This window comes from Carcharodon carcharias, chromosome 23, assembly GCF_017639515.1.
Source record: "Carcharodon carcharias isolate sCarCar2 chromosome 23, sCarCar2.pri, whole genome shotgun sequence".
NCBI lineage: Eukaryota > Metazoa > Chordata > Chondrichthyes > Lamniformes > Lamnidae > Carcharodon > Carcharodon carcharias.
The window spans coordinates 53,358,279-53,384,770 of record NC_054489.1 but is presented as its reverse complement, the minus strand read 5'-3'; the positions used below and the strand labels follow the sequence as shown (position 1 = coordinate 53,384,770).

Below are 26,492 nucleotides of genomic sequence, written 5' to 3'. Positions count from 1 at the left end.
CCCCACACACACACACACACACACACACACACACACACAATCCTCTACCCACACACAAAGTTTCTGACAAGTCACCAGTATGTTCACATATTCCAGCACATTGCCCTACTGTAATAGGACATTTCCTCCAGACCTTCCTCATGGCTTAGCAGTTAACCCACTGCCTGCGGCTCATTCTGCAGAATTGGTTTCCTCTCCGGATTATAAATCAACAGCAGAGAGAAATTCTCCCCACCAAAAAATATGATTTATTCCACATCTGAAGATGATCTAGGCTCTTCTGAAAAATACATCTTCAGATGATGTCACCAAAAAGTGAGAAACCTTCAAAAGTTCAAAATGGAAGTCCAGACACAGGCCAGTGGACCAGAATCAGACACATTCCATCAAGAGCTAAAGTAAGGCTTTTATTTGATCCAAAGCACGATTGTGCTTGAAATTCAAAGAAATTTGCCAGGGGGTTCTCTACCATGGTCTAACACAAGCCTACCTTCACTGGTCAATATAAGCATTGGGATTCTTACAGTTCCACGCGCTATATGATTGGCCTCATCAACAACCTCGTAAATAGGACCCAAGCCATTTGCTCACCATGCAAGCTTGATGCCGAAATAAGGTGCAAAGGCATCTTGCAGGATAATGGCTACCCTGTCAGTCAGGCTCGCAGTGTGGTGCATTTGCATGTACTGGAAGCTACATATATTAATACACAGGTACTGTTCTTTGCAGACAGAAAGAACATGTACACACTTTGCACCTGTGACACCTAAACAGGTGAAGTGACAGCCATTTGCTGGTTCATTCCTCAGGACAATGCCTTGTCCAATGAGAGTCAAGCTGCCTGGTTGAAATTTCAAACAATGCTTAGCAGTTAACTGTCAGTTACCATCAAAGGGTGCATTCTCCATGGCAATGCCTCTAGCGATCAGCGACCACTTGCCAACCAATCAGCACAATCTTCTCACACAGTATAAATTGTTGTTCCCTTTACATTTGGTATTCTTGCAAATTGCCCTGATGACTGCAAAGCTTAACAAAAGTATTTTTTCAGCAATACTCAAGTTCTAAACAATAGCTCAGGGAGACAGCCATGGCTCATTGCATCAACAAGTTTTCAGTGGATAAGAATAGAGAGAAAAATTTGATCAGAGTTGTGAGGGGCATCATGGGATATAATACTGCAATTTTCCATAAAAGATTCCCATCGCCTTTTCCATTTTTGCATGTTCACAAATTTTAATACCCCACACATTTGAAAATCCGAAGAAATCATGAATTAGATCTTGACAGCAGCTTCAAAGTAAAACCTTTCTCACTACATTAAAAATCCCTCATCATCACCAGAGGAGGAAGAAAAGGTCAAGTGTGTGATAACAATAAAAAGCAAAAATTCTAAACACCTACACATCACGAACAAGTCCAAAAATCTGTGCACTTTAAGTCAGAAAATGACAAGGAACCCTAAGTAAAAGAACGCAGAAAATTAAAAATGAAACCAGTCCCTTAACTGTATTAAACATGGACCACGAGCTTTTAAAATATTACAATATGAAATATGATTAAATTCAACACTTGCACATATTTGTAATCACAGAATGGGAGTCCATTCAAACCAAGGAAAACAAACTGATCCATGATCCTGAGTACACATGATCAATGTCATCCAGTGCTTCAAAACTGCATTAACTTTCTTGAGTTCATATGACCATCACACTTCATTCCAACAGTGGTCAAAATTACTGTTCATTGTTGCAAGTTATGTTTAATTTCCCACACAATAGCTCTTGAATCACTGGAGGGAAAATGCACTTCATGGTGTAAAACTGTACATCATGGATGAGGGTCCCAGCTTCCATTCCATAACTGTTTCAAAAAAGTTAGGAAATTTTCAACTGTCCCACGACACTAATATTTTCATTACTGATTAACAAAGGTGCAACTGGAACTGAGGAGAAATTGTTTCAACAACTTTGCTTCCTCAAAATTCAATCTGTTCAACGATTATGAGTTTCTGATTGCCCTCCTCTCATGATCAAATCAAGGTTCATATCTAAGACTGTAATGAGAGGGGAAAACAGCATCTGGAAAAGCCAAGTAAAAGTGCCTCGGACAATTTGCAACAGTCAGTTCAAAATAAAAACAGGGATCTTAATAGCCTATACTACTCCCAGAAGAACATTCCCAGTGAATAGATCTCCACCTTCCACCTTGACCTGAACTCTTTTTAAAAAACTGTGCTGCCTGCTCCTTTTTTCCAAATGTTATTCCCTACCAGCGACCTTGCTGGAACACGTGGAATGGTGTCAAGCACAATGTTTATGTTCATAGAAATGGCCTGCCATCTTCAGTGAAAGATGAACAGGGAAGAAAACTTGGAAAATGAGAGTAGTCCAACACTGTATTTAGAGGAAGATGTGACTCAGAGTGGTACAGGTTAATGATAACCTGCACGAGGGTCACAGATACTTTGGATATTTGGACAGATATCAACGGCTGAATCTTATTATAGAACTGTATCCACGTAACAAAAATACCTTCAAGACAGCTAAGCAAATTCAAAATAGAAATCAAAATCTTGAATTGTTGCTTTAGCTTTGACCTACAGGACACCACATTTATTTCTTCAGATCCCAACACATTTTTTAAGACTGTGGCAACGACAGAAACAATTTTAACACCAGAGATTAATTTGATCAATGGATTCCAGTTACAAGTTTTCTAAGATTTTAATAAATTTTCGATCTGCTGCTGCCAGTAAATGAAGAACTAGTTTAATCTCCACCACAAGCTGCATTCTGTCATGGCTGATGCATCAGCTTCAAGAGTCAGAGGTTTTTTTTTTATTCTTTCATGGGATGTGGGCATCGCTGGCTAATTCAGCATTTTTATTGCACATCTCTAATTGACCTTGAGGTGGTGTTGGTGAGCCACCTTCTTGAACTGCTACAGTCCATGTGGTGTAGGTACACAAACATACAAACAAAGCAGAAGTCGCCATTCAGCCCCTCAAGCCTGCTTCGCCATTTAATAAGATCATGGCTGATCTGATAGTAAGCTCAAATGTGCATCCCGCCTACTGACAATAACCTATCACCCCCTTGCTTACCAAGAGTCTATCCACCTCTGCCTTAAAAATATTCAAAGACTACCACCTTTTCAGGAAGAGAGTTCCAAAGACTCACGAAGTGAAAAAAATTCACCTCATTTCTGTTTTAAATGGGTGACCCCTTATTTTTAAGCAGTGACCCCTAGTTCTAAATTTTTCCACAAGAGGAAGCATTCTCTCGACATCCGCCCTATCAAGACCCCTCAGGATCTTATGTGCTGTTTGGAAGGGAGTTCCAGGATTTTGACCCAGTTCCAAGTCAGGATGGTGTGCGGCTTGGAGGGGAACTTCCAAGTGGTGATGTGCCCATGCATCCACTACTCATCCTTCTGGGTGGTAGAGGTCACGTGTTTTGAAGGTGCTGTTGAAGGAGCCTTGGTGAATTCCCACAGTGCAAGATGTAGATGGTACACACTGCTGCCACTGTGCGTTGGTGGTGGAGGGAGTGAATGATTGTGGTTGGGGTGCCAATCAAGTGGGCTGCTTTGTCCTGGATGGTGTCAAGCTTCTTGAATGTTGTTGGAACTACACTCATCCAGGCAAATGGAGTATTCCATCACATTCCTGACTCGTGCCTTGTGGACAGGCTTTAGGGACTCAGGTGGTGGGTTACTCTCTGCAGAATTCCCAGCCTCTGATCTACGTTTGTAGCCACAGTACTTATATGGCTGGTCCAGTTAATCTTCTAGTCAATGGTAGCCCCCAGGAGTTGATGGTAGCGGATTCAGCAATGGTAATGTCACTGAACATCAAGGGAAGATTAGTTGGATTCTCTCTTGCTGGCGATTGCTATTGTCTGGCACTTGTACAGTACAAATATTACTTGCCACTTAACCAAAGCAATAATGTTATCGAGGTCTTGCTGCATATGGGGACTGACTGCTCCAATATCTGGGGAATCATGTATGGTGCTAAACACTGTGCTATCATCCCCAGAAAATGGAGGCATAGGTTGTAATCTAAAATTGTTTAGATCATAACCTCTGTCTTCCTTTTGCTTCATGCTTTTTTTTGGATTTGGTTTTTCCTACTTTTTCTTTATTCCTTCACTTAGCATTCAGGCAGTTGCTCTCCAGCCATGCACACCTCATTTGGACACATCTGTTTCTTTAGCTGTCCCATTACCTTCAGCTTTTGTACCTTTAAGTCTCTGCAATTTAATCTCTCCTGTCCTCCACCCTATCAGACTTTCCCTTTTGTTTTTCCTGCTCCTATCCCTTACAATTCTTCAAAACCTGTTACAATTTTAGCTTTCCTCATTTCTGATGAAGGGTCATGGCCCTCAAACATTAATTCTGTTTCTCTCCATAGATGCTTAAAGGGTTTTCTGCTTTTATTTCAGCTTCCCAGCATCTGCAGTATTTTGCTCTGGGACTTGTGATATTGAGGGCCTCAGAATGAGGCCGAGATGGATCCTCTACTCGGCCCCTCTGGCTAAATAAAGTCACAAAACACAAGTGCTTCAGCCTTGTCGTTTGCATCAATAGATTGGGCTCCCCCCATCATTGAGGATGAGGATATTTGTGGAGCCTCCTCCTTTGGTCATTTGTTTAATTGTCCACCATCATTCGTGACTGGATGTAGGACTGATCTGTTGGTTGTGAGATCATTTGGCACTGACTACAACATGCTTCTTCCACTGTTGAGCATACATGTAGTCCTGTGATGTAGTTTCACCAGATTGGCAGCTTGTTTTTAAAGAGTGCCTGATGCTGCTCCTGACATGTTCTCCTGCACTCATCAACACACAGGGTTAATCTCCTGGCTTCACAGTAACGGTAAGTGAGGAATATCCTGGGCCAAGAGGTTTCAGGTTGTGACTGAATACAGTTCTGCTGATGATCCCTCAAGGATGCCAGTTTTGAGTTGCTAGGTCTGAGTCTATTCCATTTCGCACGGTGGGACTGCCACACAACTCGATGGAGTATTTCTTCAGTGACAAGACAGGACTTGGTTTCCTCAAGTACTGGACAGTGGTCACTTCTTACCAGATACATGGACAGATACATCTGAGACAGGCAGATTGGTGATGGCAGGGCAAGCAGGTTTTTCCCTCTTATTGGTTCTCCCACCAGCTGCCCTAAGCCCAATCTGACAGACATGTCCTTCAGGACTCAGCCAGCTCTGTCAGTAGTGGTACTACGGAGTCACTAGTGATGGGCAGATAAGTCCCAAACCCAAAGCACATCTGTGCCCTTGTTACCCTCTGTGCTTCTTCCAAGTGAACATGGAGGACTTCCTATTCATCAGTTGAGGGTGGGTGGTAATTGCCAATGTTTGAACTGATGCCATGAGATTTCATTCGGTCCAGAGTCAATGCTGAGGATTCCTATGGCACTAAACCACTGGGTCTGCCCTGCCTGTGAGGTAGGGGGTGCCCAGGTGTGGTGATGGATGACTTTGGGGTATTGATTCTTTAGTATGACTATGTCAGGTTACTGCTTGACTGGTCAGCAGGGCAGTTTTCAAACTTTTGGCACAATCCCCCAGATGTTAGTAAGGGTCAACCAAGCAGAGTGTGCCATTGTGGATTCCGGTACCTAGGTTAATGCCAGGTGTTCCTTTTTGACATTTGTCTGAATTTTGTTATAGTGATTTGCTAGGCCTAAGAGTCAATGACATTGCTGTGGCCCAGGAATATTACAAGGAGAGAATACACAAATTAGCGCTATATTTCCTGGAATTTCAAAGGTTTTGGGTGATTTGATTGAAGTTTAGGATATTGAGAACAGATAGGGCAGATGGAGCGAAACTATTTCCACTTATTGGGGAGTATTGGACTAGGAGCATAGTCTAAAAATTTGAGTCAGACTCTTCAGGAGAAAGGGTGGGAGAAGCTTGGAATGCCCATCCACAAATGGCAATTGAGGTGAGATCAATGGCAAATTTCAAATCTGAGATTATATATTTTTTCTTAACCAAAGATATTAAGGTCTATGGGGTAAAGACAATGGAGATCAGCGTGATCTCAATGAATGGCAGAAGAGGTTTGAGGGGTTAAATGGCCTACTTATGTTGTTATGTTCCTAAGTCTTGTAATATGATAGGACGGAAGGGAATGGAATTCTCGAGATCATTACTGGATTAATTCTGTTCTGACTTCCCTCCTAACGAACAACAATAACCACTCCATTTTCAGAATTCAAATGCAGATGCTCATCGAAACCTCGGGGCTTTACCTCATCTCTGCAAACAAAAATAGCAAACTGCTTGTCTGAGGAATAATATACAAATCAGCCAACAGCTCTGTAAGTGTACCGAGACACCAAGCTGTCCTTTGCTACTCATTCCCAAGATTGTATACTCACATCCCAGCAATTCATAGTGAAAGTAAACACAGGAATGACACCTTTGTCATATATAGTGATCACTTCCTGATAAACTTTCAAACATTCCAGCACTTTTTAAAAACTTATCTTTTATAAATTTGAAGACACCCACAAGAAGCATTTCACTGATGTCTCAATGGGAATATACCTAGTAATAGAATCCCATGCTTAGAGTTGGCAATTTTGATATGTAATGCCCTCACATATCAGAAGTGAGAACTTCAAAACAGATCCATATCAGATCACACTACATCACACTGAAGGGCAAACCTCACAAATAGCCACATAACATCTGCCTGTACGTAGTACCTATCACCCATCTGCCCATTTGGCCATTATTCATATCTCTATGCAACTGTGCAACCAAGTGTAACCAATGCCACTAACACACCAGAGACACTGTGAATTTAGAGCAAAACTCATTCTTGGGATGTGGGTGTCACTGGTAAGGCCAGCATTTATTGCCTGTCCATTGATGCCCTTAAGGGTCGCCTTAAATTGCTGCAGTCTGTGTTGAAGGTGCACAGTGTTGTTTGGTAAGGAATTTCAAGATTTCAACCCGGTGATAATGCATCTACATTGCTTTCAGGTTTTGCCACCTCCAGTTGTTGCACCATTCCTGAAAACAGTGACCAGCAAGCACATGGCCCCCTGGGTGACAGGAGCAGCTCTCTAGCACCTTAAACACAAAGGCATTTTTCAGCAATGAGTATTAATAGGTTACTGTTTAACAAGTCTACACAAGCTGAGGAGATTGAGCCAGTTCTCCTTCAGCATCCCCAGCAGCATATTTTCATTAGATTCTAAATAGCTATCAGTGTAAGGAACCCAGCCGGTTTTTCACCCCTCTAACTCAGGAAGACTGAAGCCAAGACCTTGGCCAAAGCAGGCGAACTCAGCACGCATCAAGGATCAAACCTGGGCATTCTTTCTGCATGGCTCAGTAAATCACTCTGTAGTGCCACACAAAGTCAGCGAGATCCTGGTTTACAGTTTTAAGAACATAATAGGAGGAGCAGACCAGACATTCCATTGAGCCTGCTCTGCCATTCAATACAATCATGGTCGACCATCAGCCTTAACTCCACTTGCCCATCTACTCCACATATCCCTCAATCCACAGACACCAAAAATCTGTTTACCCCAGCCTCAAATATATTCAATAATTGAGCAAACACAATCTTTTGGGGTATGAAATTCCCAAGATTCACAACCTTCTAAGTGAAGAAACTTCTCATCTCTGTCCTAAATGATCAGCCCCTTATCCTGAGACTGTGCCCCCATGTTCTAGATTCCTGAGCCAGAGGGGACAACCCTCAGAGTGTCTTCAGAATCCTGTCTGTCTCCATGAAGTCACTCCCCGGTTTATTTAAACTTCAGAGAAAATGGGCCCAATTCATTTAGCCCCTCATCGTAACATAACCCTCATATTCCAGGAACTAATCTAGTGAACCTTCGCTACACCACTTCCAATACCAATATAGGGAGTGGTGGTCGCATTCCCGAAAATCGCCACTAAGTGAAGCATGGCTTCCCATAGGAATCAATGTTAAGTCATAGTTAGGTTCCTGAGGACAATTTTTGCCTGAAAAAAAATCAATGTAAAAATTGAAACGCTACCATGCATGTGCAGTGCTGTGCACTCCTAGCTGTAATAACTTACAAAATATAAGAAATTACTGAATGAAACAGAAATACGGTATAAATTTAAAAACAGGTACTGTACAGTACAGAGCATTCGCCCTGTACAACAAAGAATTCTTTTAAAAACAAATTCACTGCAGCTGCTCAGGTATGTACTGTATAAAGAGAAATTTGAAAATCAAAGTTTACAGTACAGTATCTGCACAGTACAACAGAGAATTCCTCAAATGTGCAGTAAGGACAAAACGGCACCAACATAATCACAACCCAGACTCTACTCAATCACTGGGCCTGGTCACGTGATGACATCATCACACTACTCACACCCATCAAAACAAGGAACATTGCACTTAAAACAGAACACAGACATAAAAAATAACGCCCTTTAAAATGAAACTACTTTAAGAGGGGACACTTAAAACAGGGACTCCCTGTCCTTCCTTAAATATGGAGAGCAAAACTGCACAGTATTCCAGGTGTGGTCTCACTAGAGCCCTGTATAATCTTAGCTAAATTCCTTCATTCTTGTACTCCAACCTCCTTGCGATAAAGACCAACATTCCATTTGCATTCCTAATTGCTTGCAAGATCGTATCTGCATGCTAATTTTGTGTTTCTTGTCCGAGTATACCCAAGCCCCTCTGAAAATCGACATTTACAAATTTCATGCCTTGTAAAATATATTCTGCTTTTCTATTCTTATTGCCAAAGTGAATAACCTCACCCTTCCCCACATTACACTCCATCTGCCACCTTGTTGCCCACTCAGTTACAATGACTATATCTCTGTGCTCTCCTCACAGCTTACATTTCCACCCAGCTCTGTATGGTCAGCAAACTTGGATACCTTACTCTTCATATAAGCCATTAATACAGATTATAAATAATTAAGGCCTGAGCACTGAACCTGGTGACACTCCATTGTTTACAGCCTGCCCATTTGAAAATGCCCTACTTATCCCTACTCTCTGCTCCCTGTCCATCATCCAATTCTCTATCCATGCTAATACATCACCCCCGACACGAGCCCTTATCTTGTGCATAACCTTTCGAGTGACACCTTATCGAAGGCCTTTTTGAAATCCAAGTATACATTATCTACTGGCTCTTCTTTATCTTGTCTACTAGCTACATCCTCAAACACTCCCAATTAGTTAAACATAACTTCCCTTCACAAAAGCACACTGACTTAATCTGATCATACTATGATTTTCTAAGTGCATTGTTAAGCCTCTTAATAATGGAGTCCAGTATTTTCCTGATGACTGTCAGGCTAATTGGCCTTAGTTCCCTCTTTTCTTTCTCCTTCCTTTCTAGAATAGTGGGACCATTCTAGGATCCAGGAAATGTTGTCAAATGTGCATCCAATATCCCCATAGCTACCTCTTTTAAAGCTAGGGGGTGTAGGCCATCAGGTCCTGGGAATTTGTTGGGATTTTCGCCCCTTACATTTCTCAAATATTTTTGTTTCAAAGTTAGGCTGGTGTCATCCAACCATTATTCTTGAAGAATTGGCACTCTCTCAACTGGAGCTGCCATGTCATGGAAAACTGCCTTAGCTAATGGAGAATAATAATCTGTTGTTCTCACTCACTCAAAAATGTCCCTATGACACCAACCTCAACGTAGGGTTCTGGCTTCGGTTGGGTCACGGTGTTCTTAGGTAAGGAATTTTGTATCATAATGGTTATATCATATATCATTTGGGACATAGACACAAGTGAACTCAAAAACAATCTGCAGTCAAAATGAGCTACAACTGGGGCACAGGTCACTCAGACAAGTGACAGAGTCGAAATGATTATGCCCAAATAATAGAAATGGGCCAGAGTCATTTAGATAACTGCATTCATCTAATTCTGGCTTCTCGAGCATTCCTGATTTTAATAAGTCCATCACTGGTGACTGTACCTCCAGCTGCCTGGATCCTAAGGTCTGAAAACCCTTTCCTAGACCCCTCCACCTCTTCATGTGTCTTTCTTCCTTTAAGATGTTCTTTAAACCCTGCCTCTGACCAATCTTTTGATCATCTGCTCTAATATTATCTTCTGTGGGTCATTGTCTAATTTTGCACCTTAGGATGTTTTATGTTAGAGGTGAGCATAGAAACACAAGTTCTTATTTTTCTCCAATACAGGTCAACCACCAGTTTGTTAGTTGGCATGTGTGAAGGAGATCCTCTCATTTTACCACTAGTCTGCAGATTTTAGATATCAAAACTATGCAAGTTTCCCACTGGGGATCTATACAATGCCAATCACTGTGTTGAACAAGGTTACCCAATCTGCTGAAGCGATTATACTGCTTACCATCCTTTAAGTTGCCTACTGCTCATTTTTTTCCTATTGTTTCAGCTTTTCTTAAAGTGAAGCTTATCCCCGACTCCCAGCTTTAATTTCAACCTTCAGGAACTACACCAGTTATACAAATGCGACCACCAAAATTCAAGACCACAATAGAACAGAACACCAATATTCCGAAAGCAGGAAGAAAATTTTAAATGCACTTTTCAGTTCAACTCCTGCAAAGATCTCTCACGTGTATCAAAATGCTTCAGTCTATACTCACATTGGCACGTGATATTGCTCCATTTCCACTTTGGTCAATGATTCCTCTTCAATGTCAGACTCCCCACCAGAACTGCTCTCTGTAACATCCGAATCAAAGGCATTCTCGCTGAATCGTAGCTTTGAGTCAGAGCTTGAAATAAATTTTTCAAGCCCTTTAGACACTGAACTGCTCTTAAAGAAATTTGCCAATGTTTCCGAAATGCTTTCACCCCCTTTCCATGAGGCAGAATCAGATTTGCAAGCGAAAACCAACTGCTGATTTCGCAGTGATCCATCCTGACGTTTCAAACAGTCCAAATGTGGAAGTTTGGGTACAGTTTTCTCCACAAATCCTCCCAGTTGCTGCTGGACGTGACGCTCCACCTGCTTTGCCTGAACAACTTCTAGTCGTTTCCGAAGCCTGCAAGCCCTTCTTTCAATTTCACTTTGCCTGGTCTGAGCCAGCAGCGTCCTACTGTGAAGCTCCGTATCCCGAATGCTAATGGTGTTTGTTTTTGAGACAGAAGGTTTGCGCTCATCAGTATTTCCAGAAACTCCACTAGCAGAGCCCTCTGTAAAAGACATAGCCCCAGTATTAACAATGCCATTTTCTCCAAACTCTGGGTGCCTGGCAGGCTCCGATTTGGATAAATCCTCAGTAATAGTGCTCAATTCTTCCAAGGTATCTTGTTCTCCTGCCACTTCCCTTTTTGTTATATTACTACTGGAGGCCAATTTGCTAGAATCTTCCACTTGGGTGGACCCAATGCGTGGCAGCCCTGGGGCAATGGCTTTTCCCGCAGCCTCTGCACTATTCAGATCAGAATCTGAGCGTACATTAACAGCAGACTTCTTGGCCAAGCCATTTACTGGCGGTTGTGGGGGAGAAGGCCGTGAAGGTTGGCTACTACTTGTACTCATTGTTTTCAAAAGGCCAGGAGAAAATTCCAAGGCTGGCTGCCCACCAACCAGCTCTGCCCTAATCACACCAGTGTCCAATAAAGAATGGGACAAAATGGTATGAGACTTAATGACTGCGTGCTTGCTGAAAGATCCTTGTAGTTTCACTGATTCTGGGGGAGGAGGTGGACGAGATGCTGCATCAAGACAGCGGTAAGAAGACACCAACTTGCAGCGATCTTCGTTCCTGGAGTTATTCCGGAAATCCAGACCGTGGTCGTCTGCGAAGGCTTTCCGTTTGGTACTATTGTTAAGGGATTTGCTATTGTCACTGTCTGTTGTGCCTGATGGAGAGAGGGAGGAGGATGGTGTCGCCAGTTTGAACCTATGATGAGCTTCAGTTGCCGCTTCTGTGAGAGCGGGCGCCATCGCAGCCATGCAGTGCTGAGACGCAGACACACTGGCCTCTCCAACCACAGAGGCCAGCTCCACTCCCTCCTCCTACTGCTAGCCTGAAAGAAAAACAAAACAAAATTTATAACCCAATCACAAACCATTTACTGACATCTCCACCAATGCTAACTATCCCTTTTTATTCACATTACCTTTAATTAATTTCAAGCACTAAATTTCTATTTTTCAGTTTTATATTATGTTTATGTTCGTCGTTTAAAATTGCAGGATCATTCAAATATTTAGTGCAAACAAAACTGTCAATTATCAGTGGACTGATTCTCTCCTTCAAAATGTCATTAAATGGAGACACAACCCTAACAGATTGAGACAATCAGCAGTAACTGTGTCCAAATACTAGAATTCAAATTCATTCTTTAGAATATAAAGTGTGTTAAATTATTGGTGATTTTTACTGCAGGATTTTATTTATAAAAAGGGGAAAAAAACATTACTGCTTTGCACAATCTCAAAAATTAGTTCATATAACACAATATGTGAATAATTCCAGTATAGTCTGAAACCGGATACATCCAGCAACCAAGCTGAGAAGTCAAATGAGGACACAAGTTCTAAACAATGAAGTCAAATAGACACAAAAACAGGAACTCAGTACCAAATTTAGTATTAAAATAAATACTGCATAGTCAAGACAATAATTTCTCTTTTCTTCCATTTCAAAACCATTTAAAAACTTGTATTTACACAATTAAAATCATAAAAAGGTGTCATGGAAAATAAAGGATTTCATAATAGCGTGTACACATTTTAAGTGATGTTGACGTATTTGGAACCAAACATTCTTCCCTCGTAATAGCATTAACGTATATTGGTCTCTGACTATAGCCTCCAGAACACCCTGCCCCACATAAATAAAAACATGTGTAAACTTGATGTCTTTCTCTGAGCTGCGACCCTGTAAAAAGCTTCTCCTGGTACGTGGCAACTATTTGTTTTTAATTTCATTCACTTTCTCCCTCACCAATACTCTTTACATGTATATAGTTCCACATGTAACGCCTTCAGATATCTCACCCATGTGTTCATTATTTCCATGTAAACTTTGACAGGAGCATTGACAACCTGTCTGATCATAGGACCTCAAGTGAGTGATCAGGAGTAGATATACTGACCGATTTCCCCAGCCCTTCCAAATCCACAAGTGACATCAGAGTGCCTTCAGGCGGATCCATTCCCAGTTGAGGTGGTGGGGGCAAAAAAGGGGATCAGGCAAAAAATGTAGGGATCTTATTCTAAAGGAATGCAACATTCAGTAGGATCTGAGACGGCCTGAAAAAACTGCTACTTGAATGAGCAAAATGAATTTTATGTTATTGCACTCAAACACCCCAACATATTACCTGCACATGAAACCGCTTTAGTCCCAATTCTGTAAACAACAACCAATCAACAAAGAGGATACCAAACGCAATGAAGTGAATCACCAGTTAATATGGTTTTGGTGCTGTGGCTCAAGGAAAACGTTAGGAACACAACAATGGCACCTTTAATGTCCACCATGAACCACTAGAACAGGCTGAGGGATCTCAATTTCAGGTGTTATCTAAAGTAGGATTCTTGCATCTTTCATAAAATACACTTCCATGACTTTGCCAAGACCAAATTAAAATATTTCATGACTACCTTTTCTTTCAAATCATTTACAAATTTCATGACTTTTCCAGATTTTCCATTACCCATGAGAATCCTGACCTAAAGCACCATGCCTCTGAAAATGCACACTGGAATGACAGGATATACTGACATGCTCAAATCCACATTGATGTGAAACCAGCAAGCCAGAGGTGAGAGTGAACCAAATCCAAAAGTGGGCAGCGCTAATTGGAGAAGAAAACCCATTTCATTTTTGATTTCATTGGGACTAATGCAAGCAATCAGCCTGAATTGATCAGGACTGGCTTGCCTCATATGCCCAGTGCTAGGCCTAACCAGGTCCAGTCCCCAGTCTCTGGCTCCTGCAACTCTCTGTCAAGATGCTAGTACTCTGCCTCTGATGCTTTTCCATACATGCACCTACTCTGAACCATTTCAAGTGCTTTATGGGGGTCATGTTCTGCAGCCTTTTTAATTTGAGAACAGAAAGTTCATTAAAATGCAGGAACCATGAAAAGGAGAGATGGTCAACAAATATGCAGGCACATAACTGGTATGCAAAACATTTTGCCTAAACAACTGCTGTAAGGAGCAAGAGCAGGCATCATAGCAGCTTCTACCAATTGAATACGGTCCAGGCCCCACCCAGATGTGAATTCACAGCTTGTACTAAGGACCTGAGTCTCGTTCTCCAAAAACAACAAGCCACTTGTGGTCCAACCTTCAACCATGTTACAAACTTGGGGTACAACTGATGACCCGGGTCAAGTATAAGCTGGGAAGAAGCACACAAGGGGAGGCTCAAGTGAGATATATGGAAGAAGGTCCTTCCTTTTAATCATGAGAATAATCCAATCAGAAATGCAATAGGCTGTTCGTAAATTTAAAAAAGTGCAGCTGAAAATTCAAACTAAGATATAGCTGTTAATATTTAAGGAACTTTCCTTAGTGCTCATAGGTAGACAACATTTATGATCTAGTTTTAGTTTTACAGATTGTTCTGGCCAAACTCAATACACTTCTCCTATATCAACAGGAAACTGAACAGAGCTGTTCCGCAAATTGGTCACCCAGTCTGCCTTTGGTCTCCCCAATGTAGAGACCACCATATCGGGTAGGAATCCTTGGTTGAGGAAAAAGGAATACATACTGCAAGTGCATGTATTGAAGGTTGTATCATCTGAACAGATTTGATGGAGAGGGGGAAATTGGGAAAATAGAAGAGTCCTCACAGGAAATGGACTATGTTGAAGTATAGTCAAAGTAGCTGTGGGAGTCCGTGGGCTTGGGGTAAATATTAGTCAATTAGTTTTATGTATTTTCTGCTAATTCAGTTTTGTCATTTTTTCTTCAACCCTTCATGTTGCATTTGGATGGCTGCAATGCATCTTTTGTCTCCTCGCTCATTACTACTCTCTTTGGCTTTTGTACCATGAAACCTTGTCATTTCATCTCTCCTGCTCGCCACCTGAACACAGACCTTCTCTTTTGTTCTTCCTGCCTCCTCCCCAATCAAAACCTACATTTTCATATTTGCTCAGCTCTGATGAAAGGTCATCAAGCTGAAACATTTACTCTGTTTCTCTCCACAGATCCTGCCGGACCTACTGAGTATCTGCAGCATTTTCTGTTTTTAATTTGTAACAGCAAGATATGCAGATGAGAACAAGGCACATCCAAGTAGAGACAATGCTCATCACAACATTGTTACAATACAGAACGAGGACAATCAGCCGACTGTCTGCAGCAGCTCTCCAAATGGCCCAGTGCCATTCTCCTGTCTTCTCGCTATAACCCTGCAGAACCCCCCTTTTCAGATAACAGTCTAATTCCCATTCGAATGCTTCACTTGAATCTGCCTGTATCACACACTCATGCTATTGGGCGGAGAGGAAATAACTTTGTTGTGCAGTAACACTCATTCATCATTTGAAATTACTCCTACCAGCATGACCATCACTGGCAGACTTGTAGACACTATCATTCAACCAAAAGTTCCATAGCTCACAAGGTTTGCTCCAGTCAAGAGTGCAGGTCAAAAATGTGTTATTGTACATTTGGATTCATTTCACAGCTGGATTATTTTCAAAATTCAAGTTCTCACTTTTTATAATTTACAGTGAGTGCCGCAATTTCCTTTGGATACGTAATTAGCTGCAGTCCACAAAGGACCGACCATGGGCATCTTTCTCCATTAGCGAGAGACAATTAAATATAAGGTTGAAGGGGCAAATGTGGGGCAGGAGGAGCTGTAACAACCAGTACAGGGACTGAACCCACACTGTTGGCATCATTTTGCACCACGTGCTAGCCATCTAGCCAAGTGGACTATGAACACAAGACACAAGGTCTTTGCCCCCATCACAAATCCTGTACCCTCACCAATGAATCTATTTCCCTCCCCAGATACCTGCACAGGCTGAACTAGACCTTTCACAATCTTAAGCAAAGCTTCTGAGCTCATCCTCGCCATCACCAAGACTACCTTTCTTTCATTTCCATAACATAGCCCACCTTGGTCCATCCTCCACTGAAACTCTCACCCATTTCTTTGTTGCATCCAGACTTGACTATACCAATACTCTCCTGGCCAGTCACCCAATCTCCACCTTTTGTAAACTTCAGCTAATTTAAAACTTTGCTGCCCATCTACTATCACACACCAAGTCAAACTCATCCATCATTCCTGTTGTTGACGACTTACATTGGCTCCCAGTTCACACTGGGTCTTAAAATTAAAATTCTTATCATATTCAAATCCTTTCACAGCCTTGCCACATTCCACATACCGTGTGCCCCACCCCACCAACCCCTTCCCCATTCTGCAACTTCTTCCTATCCTACAACTCTGGGAACACCACCACCTCAAAGTTCCCCTCCAAGTCATGCACCATCCTGACTTGTTCCTTCACTGTCACATTGTCAAAATCCTGGAACTCCCCACTAACAGCACTGTGGCTGCACCTACACTGCATGTTCAGCATCAGCTCACCACCATCTTCTCAAGAGCAATTAAGGATGGGCAATACATGCTGGTTTTGCCAGTGACGATCACGGCAAAGAATAAATCAAAAACCCTGACCTCTCCACTCTTCTGACTCTAAGTCCCCTCCTGTCTGGCAAACTACCAAATTGAAGAGCAAATCAGCAGGTAAGGCTAGATGTTACAGAATTAACAGAAGAACAAAGCTAAAGGTTCTGTATCTGAATGCACGCAGCATTCAAAACAAATGAACCAAAATAAATAAATACTGTTTTTTAAAAAATTCATTGATGGGATGTGGGCATCACTGGCGAGGCTAGCATTTATTGACCATCCCTGACTGCTCTTGTGAAGGTGGTGGCGAGCTGCCTTCTTGAACCGCTGCAGTCCATGTGCCATAGGTACACCCACAGTGCTGTTAAGGACGGAGTTGCAGGATTTTGACCCAGCGACAGTGAAGAAACGACGCTATATTTCCAAGGTTGGTGAGTAGCTTGGAGGGGAACGTGCTGCTGGTGGTATTTCCATGTGTCTGCTGCCCTTGTCCTTCTAGGTGATAGTGGTCGTGGATTTGGAAGATGCTAAGGAGGCTTGGTGAGCTCCTGCAGTGCATCTTATAGATGGTACACACTGCTGCAGCTATGTGTCTGTGGTGGAGGGAGTGAATGTTTGTGGATGGGGTGCCAAGCAAGGAGGCTGCATTATCCTGGATAATGTTAAGCTTCTTGAGTGCTGTTGGAGCTCACTCACCAAGGCAAGTGGAGAGTATTCCCTCACACCCCTGACTTGTTCCTTATAAAAAGTGGACAGGCAGAGTGGGAAGTCAAGAGGAGAGTTACTTACCACAGGATTCCTAGCCTCTGACCTGCTCTTGCAACCACAATATTTATATGGCTAATCCAGTTCAGTTTCTGGTCAATGATAACCAGCAGGATGTTACTAGTGGGGGATTCAGCAATGGTAATGCCATTGAATGTCATGGGGCAATAGCTAGACTATCTTGCTGGAGATGGTCATTGCCTGGCACTTGTGAATGTTTTTTGCCACTTGTCAGCTCAAGCCTGGATATTGTCCAGGTCTTGCTGCATTTGAACATGGACTACTTCAGCGTGAGTCGCTGCGAATGGTGCTAAACATTTGTGTCATCATCAGCGAACATCCCCACTTCTGACCTTATGATGGAAGGTTATTGAGCAGTTGAAGATGGTTGGCCCTAGGACACCACCATGAGGAACTCCTGTAGTCATGTCCTGGAACTGAGATGACTGACCTCCAACAATCACAACCATCTTCCTTTGTGCTAGGTATGACTCCAACCAGCAGACAGTTTTCCCTCTAATTACCATCGACTCCAGTTTTGCTAGGGCACCTTAATGCCACACTCAGTCAAATGCTGCCTTGATGTCACTCACCTCAATTCACCTCGGGAGTTAACCTCTTTTGCCCATGTTTGAACAAAAGCTGTAATGAGATCATGAGCCAAGTGGCCCTGGCAGAACCCAAGCTGAGCGTCAGTGAGGTTATTGCTTACTAAGTGCTGCATGAATACACTGTTGATGGCCTCTTCCATCATTTTATTGACGGAGAGCATACTGATGGGGCAGTGATTGGCTGGGTTGAATTTGTCCCGCTTTTTGTGTGTACAGGACATACCTGGGCAATTTTCCACATTGCTGGGCAGATGTCAGTGTTGTAGTTGTACTAGAATAGCTTGCGCAGCAAGTTCTGGAGCACGTCTTCAGTACTATTGCCGGGTGACGTCAAGGCCCATAGCCTCTGCAGTATCCAAAGCCTTCAGCTGTTTCTTGATACCATGTGAAGTGAATCGAATCAGCTAAAGACTGGTATCTGAGAAGCTGGGGACCTCAAGAGAAGGCCAATATGGATCATCCACTCTGTACTTCTGGCAGAAGGTTATTGCAAATGCTTCCGCCTTATCTGATAGCCAATACAGAGTGGCTACAGGATGGGCACAGATTAGGACTGAATATTGATGGGTACATGACATTTAAGAAGGACAGGAAGTTAGGAAAAGGTGGAAGGTTGGCTCTGTGAATGAATAATGGTATTAGCACATTGGAGGGCTGACCTAAATTCAAGAAATCAGGATGTAGCAGTTTGGGTTGAGATGAGAAATGATAAAGGCAAGAAGTCACTTGTGGGAGTGGTGTACAGGCCCCCTAATTGTAACTACAGAGTCAGACAGAGTAGAAGAGAGGAGATAATGGGAGCTTACCAGAAAGGTAGAGAGTTAATCATGGGGATTTTAATCTACATATAGACCGGAAAAAAATCCGATGGGCAAAGATAGCATCCATGAGGTGTTCATAGAATGTTTTCAGGATAATTTCTTAAAACTTGACAATTTTGAGCCACCCAGAGAGCAGGCTATACTAGACAGGGTACTGTGCAAAGAGATAGGATTAACTGATAACCTCATAGCACATGCCTAGGTAGCAGTGGTCATAATGAATTTTAGATTCAGTTTGAGGGAGAAATGAGTGGGTCCAAGAATGGCATTTTAAACTTAAATAAGAGCAATTATGAGGTAATGAAAGCAGAGCTAGCTAAAGTGAATCGGCAAATGAGGTTAAGGGATAGGTCGTTGGAGATGCAGCGACAAATAGTTCAAGGGATATTTGAGAATACACAGAATTGATACATTCAAATATTCCAAGGGGAGGCCCCACCATCCATGGTTAACTAAAAAGTTAAAGAAAGTTGTCAAACTTAAAGAAAAAGTATATAAGTCCGCAAAGACGGGTGGCAGGTCAGAAGATTGGACAGAATATAAACAACAGCAAAAAATGACAAACAGATTGATGAGGGAAAAATTAGAGTACAAGAGAAAGCTAGCTAGAAATATAAAGATGGATAGTAAGAGTTCCTATAGATATTTTAAAAAGAGTTAACAAAGTGAGCTTTAGTCCTATAGAAAGTGAGTCTGGGGAATTAATAATGGAAAATAAGCTGGCAATTGAACTGAACAAAGGCAAAATACTGCGGATGCTGGAAATCTGAAACAGAAACAAAAAATGCTGGAAAAACTCAGCAAGTCTGACAGCATCTGTGGAGAGAGAGGCAGAGATAACGTTTCGAGTCTTTATTATGACTCTTCTTCAGGTGAATTGAACGGGTATTTTGAATCAGTCTTCACTACAGAGGATACAATTAACATCCCAGAAATGGCTGTAAATCAGGAAATGGAAGGGAATGAGGAACTCAAGAAAACTACACCACAAGGGAAGTGGTACTAAGCAAATTTTTGGAGCTGCAGGCTGACAAATCCCCAGGTCCTGTTGAACTTCATCCTAGGGTCCTTGTTTAACATGTCATAGGGGAAATGTTAGAAGCTATTGTTAAAGATGTTATGTCAGAGCATTTATAAAAATTCAAGGTAATCTGGTAGAGTCAACATGGTTTTGTCAAAGGGAAATCATGGAGTTCTTTGAAGAAGTAACACATGTTGTGGATAAAGGGAAACCGGTGGATGTACTGTGCTTTGATTTCCAGAAGGCACTTGATTAGGTGGCACATCAAAGGTTATTGTGGAAAATTAAAGCTCATGGTGTAGGGTTAGCATTAGCATGGATAGAAGATTGGCCAGCTAACAGGAAGCACAGAGTAGGCACAAATGGGCAAGATGTAATGAGCAGTGTGCCACAGGGATTAGTACTAGGGCGTCAACTTTTTACAATTTATATAAATGACATGGATAAGGGACCGAAGGAATGGTTGTTAAATTTGCTGATGACACAAAGATAGGTAGGAAAGTAAATGGTCAAGAGGACATAAGGAGGCTACAAAGAGATATAGGTTAAGTGAGTGGGCAAAGATCTGGCAAATGGAGTATAATGTGGGCAAATGTGAAATGTGAAGTTTGGCAGGAAGAATAAAAAAACTATATTATCCAAATGGTGAGAGATTGCAGAGCTCTGAGGTGCAGAGGGATCTAGGTATCCTCGGGCATGAATCACAAAAGGCTAGTATACAGGTACAGCAGGGAATTCGGAAAGCTAACAGAATGTTATAATTTATTGCAAGGGGAATTAATATTAAAGGCGAGAGGTTCTGCTTTAGTTGTACAGGACAGTGGTGAGACCATATCTGGAGTACTGTGTATAGTACAGGTCTCTTTATTCAAGAAGGGATGTAAATGCATTCATAGTTCAGAGACAATTTACTGGACTAATACCTGGAATGGGCGGGTTGTCTTAAGAGGAAAGGCTGGACAGTCAAGGCTTGGATCTGCGGGAGTGTAGAAGACTAAGAGGTAACCTGATTGAAACATACAATATCCTGAGGGGTCTTGACAGGGTGGATGTGAAGAGGATGTTTCCTCTTGTGGGAGAATCTCGAACTAGGGGTCACTGTTTAAAAATAAGGGGTCGCCCCTTTAAAATAGAGGTGCGGAGAAATTGTTTGTCAGAGGGTAGAGAGTCTTTGGAAGTCCGTTCATCAAGAGGCAGTGGAAGCAGAGTCTTTGAATATTTTTAAGGCAGAGGTAAACGAGGTGGTGAAAAGTTATCAGGAATAGGTGGGAGGTTACAATCAGATCAGTCATAATCTTATTGAATGGCACAGCAGGCTCGAGGGGCTGAGTGGCTTGCTTCTAATCCGTATGTTATATCCCTCCCTTCACCCAACTACTGACAACCTAGACTGCCTTGCCACAAACTTGACAATTCCCAAACACCTCCACCTCTCCACCTTCCTTGAAGCCCTCTATAAAACCTATCTGATTGACCAATCACTCTCAATATCTCCTCCATCAGTGCTTGTTTTGCCCATCCCTCTATGAAGCATCTCAAGATTCTTTACATGAAAGGCATTGTGTAACTACAAGTTGTTCTAGATAAAAACAAAAAACTGCGGATGATGGAAATCCAAAACAAAAACAGAATTACGTGGAAAAACTCAGCAGGTCTGGCAGCATCGGTGGAGAAGAGTTGACGTTTCGAGTCCTCATGACCCTTCGACAGAACTAGGTGAATCCCAGGAAGGGGTGAAATATAAGCTGGTTTAAGGTGGTTGGGGCGGGGGGGGGGGGGGGGGAGAGAGAGGAGTGGAGGGGGGTGGTGTGGTGCCCTTCCTGGGATATTTCACCCCTTCCTGGGATTCACCTAGTTCTGTCGAAGGGTCATGAGGTCTCGAAACGTCAACTCTTTTCTTCTCCGCCGATGCTGCCAGACCTGCTGCGTTTTTCCAGGTAATTCTGTTTTTGTTCCAGATAAATCCTGGTGACAGTATAGTGGCTGCTGCTCATACTTTCCCACCCAAGGGGGTGGTTTCCTCAGGTTATACGAGGAAGTCAGCATGCTTTGCCACTGTAAGACAGTGCACATTGCCACGTTTTCTAATATGCTGGGCTCTCAGCCTATCTATACCAGACACATAACCAGATCGCAGAGGCAGTAGTTCTGATGAAGTGGCTTAACTGAGCCAATTGCAACTACGCCCTTATATAGTTTTTATATTTATATTGAGTGCTAATGTTGGCTTTTCCCATTACCCACATCCAGAAATTATCATCAATTTTGTCTTAAAACTATGGTTTTCTTGTTATATTCACAAACTGTAAGAAAATGTTCTGGTGGTTGGAAATGAATGCCATGATTATGCTATCAATAGAAAAGTTTAACCGTCAATCAGAACAAAAACTACTCAAAACTCAAAAGCCACAAACGTTTGACAAAGCTAAAAATACTATAGCAGACACCGCTTTGGTTTTTCCCAGGTGCCAAGTTTTGCTACTTACCCGTGAGACACATTGCAATCTTTTTCTACATTAAAAGTGTCATTTATTTATTGTTGTTGTGAGTTGACCCTTTTTACTGCACTTGATATGAGTAAACTAATGGCAATGTGTACACTGTACTTCCACTATAACTGTACTGAGCACTCATTTTAAGCTGATTCACTTGGTTTTTCATAAACCAACTTAAAGCTAAAAAGTTCTTATGAATAGAAAAAGACGTTGAATTTGTTGGTGAATGGGTCATGTGGTAAGGGACTGTACCAACCAGAACAAGCAGCCCCAGTGCAATTCTCTGATCTGTGCTCAGTTAAGTGTTATCATCCAAATCGTCAGAAATGTTCCAACTGAACTATATATCCAAGAACTAGGGTAGGGAGGCAGGGAAAGAGCCCGAGCTAGGGCTCTCCCTTCATTCACAAGCTCATGATGCCCGAAATATACGTCTACAGATGAAGGAGTGGGACAGGATCGACTGGGGCACCTCCCTTGCTGAATGATGGCTGATACTGGGGGCTGCTTGAGCCCATAGAGCCAGGCCCAGCATGACCCATCACTGCCCGGCAGCATGCTGCGTCATGTATGAGCTACACTCATACAAAAACTTTCTCTGCTTTCTTGAAGATACTGAATCTTATTCCACTGGCAGCAGCTGCCCTCTAATGCATCTGCCATATGGCTGTTCTTTGTGGGCGAGTCCAGACTTAAAGATTCAGCACGTTATCTGACCTTGGAAAGGACATGACAGCTGATCCCAATTTGGCCTCACCTGACGACTACAGACCTTTTTCCCAAAAATATACTTAATTCATAAAATACCTAAAACTACATTCCAAAACATTTCAAGTTGGACATTACAAGGAGTGCAATAATATTCAACTTTTCTTCATACATGTTCCACTCTGAGGTGCTTCAATGCAATTGCATTTTCTATGTACATTCAGACAAGCATACAGCCCGAGTGGTTCTATACAGTTACCAGTGTCTCAGTGCACAATGGAGGAAAGGTCCTAGATGGTGGCCTTTCCCCATTGCGCCTTTGTGGTGGCTACCCCAAGCTTTAGTGCATCCTTCAGCAACTAGTCCTGTAGTTGGATCATGCCAGTCTACAACACTGGGTCATGGACAACTCTACACTGAAAAACAAGCAAGTTTTGGGCAGGCCAAAGAGCGTTTCTCAGTGAGCTGATGATCCTCCAACAGCAGTTGATACTTGTCTTAGTGTGTATCCCTGGGAACAGGCCATAGAACACAGAGTCGTGTGTCGTGGAGCTACTCGGGATGAACTTCGACAAAAACCACACACTTTCCAGACCATCTTTGCAAAGGCGCATTTCAGAAGCAAGTGTGCGACAGACTCTTTCCCACCGCAGCCACTTCAAGGGCGATGTAACACAAGGACCTGATGGGGAGTGCCCTTATCACCAGCCAAGCCTTAGTGCTTGTTTTAAAGTTCTGGCAATGAGACATTCAGCCAAATGACTGACAGTCTGCTCAGGGAACCATCAGACAGGATCCACCATCTCCTTTTCCCCACAGGGCCTCGATGACATTAAGTGTCCACTGTCTGACAAACTTGTGGTCAAAGCTGTTTTTTTGTGCAAACTTTTCCATGAGGGAGAGGTGATAGGGCACAGTCCAACTGCTTGGCGCATTCCGTGGCCAGACCTATCCTTCACAACATCAGGGGTAGGTAAGCATGTAATGACAGAGGGTCCATGCACAGGTTGATGCAGCAGCACACAAAGTGCCACATCAAGTACATTTCCTTCCCTATCCCCCATGCAAAGCTTTGTACATGGTGTCCCTGCAGGCACTATCCACCTTTGACCTGCAGGTAAAGTAGATAATGGCTAAGGTGACCATCACAGTGCAGGCATGGGTATAGGCCACACCTGTGCCACGTACAGCAACACCAAGAACACCATACACCTATGGCCAGGTTCTTAACCGCAAGCTTCTGCCTTCACTTAGCTATACGCTCCTCCCAGTTTTTGGCCTCTGAACCATTCCCCAGCACCTTCAGGTCGGCTGACCTAACAGTGAAGGGGACAAAGAATCGGTCTGCCCAGTTCCCAAAGAACTTAGGCTCTTGCCATGATTTACCTTGGCTCCCGAGGTGAGTCTGAACTGGCAAGTGCTCAGTCTGCGCACTGCCAGAGGATCAGCGCAGAAAACAGTAACATCCATGTAAAGGGAGACTTTGACCTGCATGCCTCCGCTGCCAGGGATTGTCAATGATGGACTCGGCAAAAGGTTTTATGTAACACACGAACAGACAGGGGAGAGAGAACAGCCCTGGCTGACTCCAGATTTGATCGGAAAGTTTTCTGATCCCCACCCATTGATTGAAACTACACTACTTAATGTTTTGCAGATTCCATCCCCAAACCCCATTTTGGAGAGCACATCCATCATGTCGGTGTGAGATCTTCTGTCAAAAGTCTTCACCTGGTCAAAACTGACGAGGCAGGCCCATTTTGGAGAGCACATCCATCATGTCGGTGTGAGATCTTCTGTCAAAAGTCTTCGCCTGGTCAAAACTGACGAGGCAGGTGTCCACCTCTCTGTCCCACACATAGGCAATCATATCCTTGAGTAGCTCGAGATTATCAGGGATCTTCCTACCGGGGTCAGCGCAGGTCTGATCAAGGTGGATCACTGACTCCAGAGCAGACTTGACCCAAATGGAAATGACCTTGGATAGAATTTTGCAGGCCACATTCAACAATGAAATGGGCTGCCAATTTCTAATTTCCTCCCTTTCCCCCTTGTGTGCAAGGGTGATGATGCCTTTCCTCATCGCTTCTGACATAATGCTGGCCAGAACACTTCCAGCAATCCCACAGAAACCAATACAACTCAGCCATTAAAGCCATCGCTTCCAGTAGTTTTACTCATCTCAAAGAACTTGACAGCCTTTGTCAGCTCACCCAGAGTTAGTTGTTTGTCCAGACTCTCCCGCTCGCTGTCATCCATGATATGAGACAGGAAGGACTGGTAGGCCTGCCATCTGTGGGCTTCACATCATACAATCCAGCTTATTGTGTCAGGCTGTAATGATGTTACTGAGAAGTCTTCATCCTTCAGGCTGCTGATCACAGAGCTCTCGGTGTACCTATTGGAAGAAGCACGAGTATGTCTCACACTGATCCATGGAGCAGACTCTGGATTGGATGCCTCAGAAGCTAAGAGTGAAGCTTGGTGGCTCCTCACCTCTTGGAGATCCTCCTTGACATCAACCCCCATCAACTGCAGGAGCAGCGCTCTCACATTTTTCTGGAGCCAAGACAGTGCCCCTCATGTGCCTAACCCCTTACACAATGAAAAACCTCTTAATGTTGGCCTTGACAGCTTCCCACCAGAGGGTCAGGAGCTCAGGCATTTCATGGTTCTCCACCCTTCATAATCCCTTTTGAGTTGCTCAATGTTTTTTTGGCGTCATCAGTTTCACATTCAGCTTCCATGTCCCCCTGCTAACCCTCTGGTCTTCCTGTAAGTGACAGCTGGCCAGCAGGAGGCAGTGGTCAGAGAAGAACACTTTGCTAACACCTTCACCAGGCCTCTGTTAATGGAATATTTTCTCTCATCAGGGCCATTCCTGGTCCAAAAACCCAGAGAGTACATGCATGGATATATCAGTCAACATGAAAAGCTGGGTAGCCATCTTTCCAAATTGGTTAGGGATTTAGGTGAGGAACTAAATCATTTACATCAGAACCCAAGCTGCATGCTAGTTTGATCTGTCCTCGGGAGGGATAAAATACAGTTCCAAGTTCTGCAGTTAACCAATGCCTGTTGCTAGAAAGTATGCAGAACAACTGCTGTGATTGAGGTGACCCTAGTTCAACCTTCCCTGCTCTTCATCCAATCCACTTTGTAGAATATCCAGTGCAGCTTTCAAAGTTTCTACAGCAACTTGCGAGCCAGATATGACATGCTAAGCAAGAAGATAGCGTGCACTGATTTTCCCAGAGGCTCAAAACCCCCAAACCCCTGTTGATATGTATCTTGTGAAAGCCTTAATGGCAAATGTCAGCAAAATAGACAGGGCTCACAATACACCAAGATTTGGAGGAAGAATCCCTGCAGCGTCATCAAATGCTGCAATTCGGGTTGATGTTCGCATTATCTGTCCAAAAGATATGTGGCCAAATGT

The 26,492-nt window shown here is 43.0% G+C and overlaps 1 protein-coding gene across 3 annotated transcripts in view; it reads right to left on the bottom strand.

Moving 5' to 3' along the window:
• kansl1b (KAT8 regulatory NSL complex subunit 1b) overlaps window positions 1–26,492 on the bottom strand; it is a 269,307-nt gene that overhangs the window by 148,304 nt on the left and 94,511 nt on the right. For all 3 annotated transcript variants that reach the window (XM_041217527.1, XM_041217529.1, XM_041217530.1), the window contains one exon: window positions 10,648–12,040. In XM_041217527.1, coding sequence (XP_041073461.1) covers window positions 10,648–11,966 — 1,319 coding nt within the window. In that variant the 5' untranslated portion in view covers window positions 11,967–12,040. The remainder of the gene's footprint in view (window positions 1–10,647; window positions 12,041–26,492) is intronic.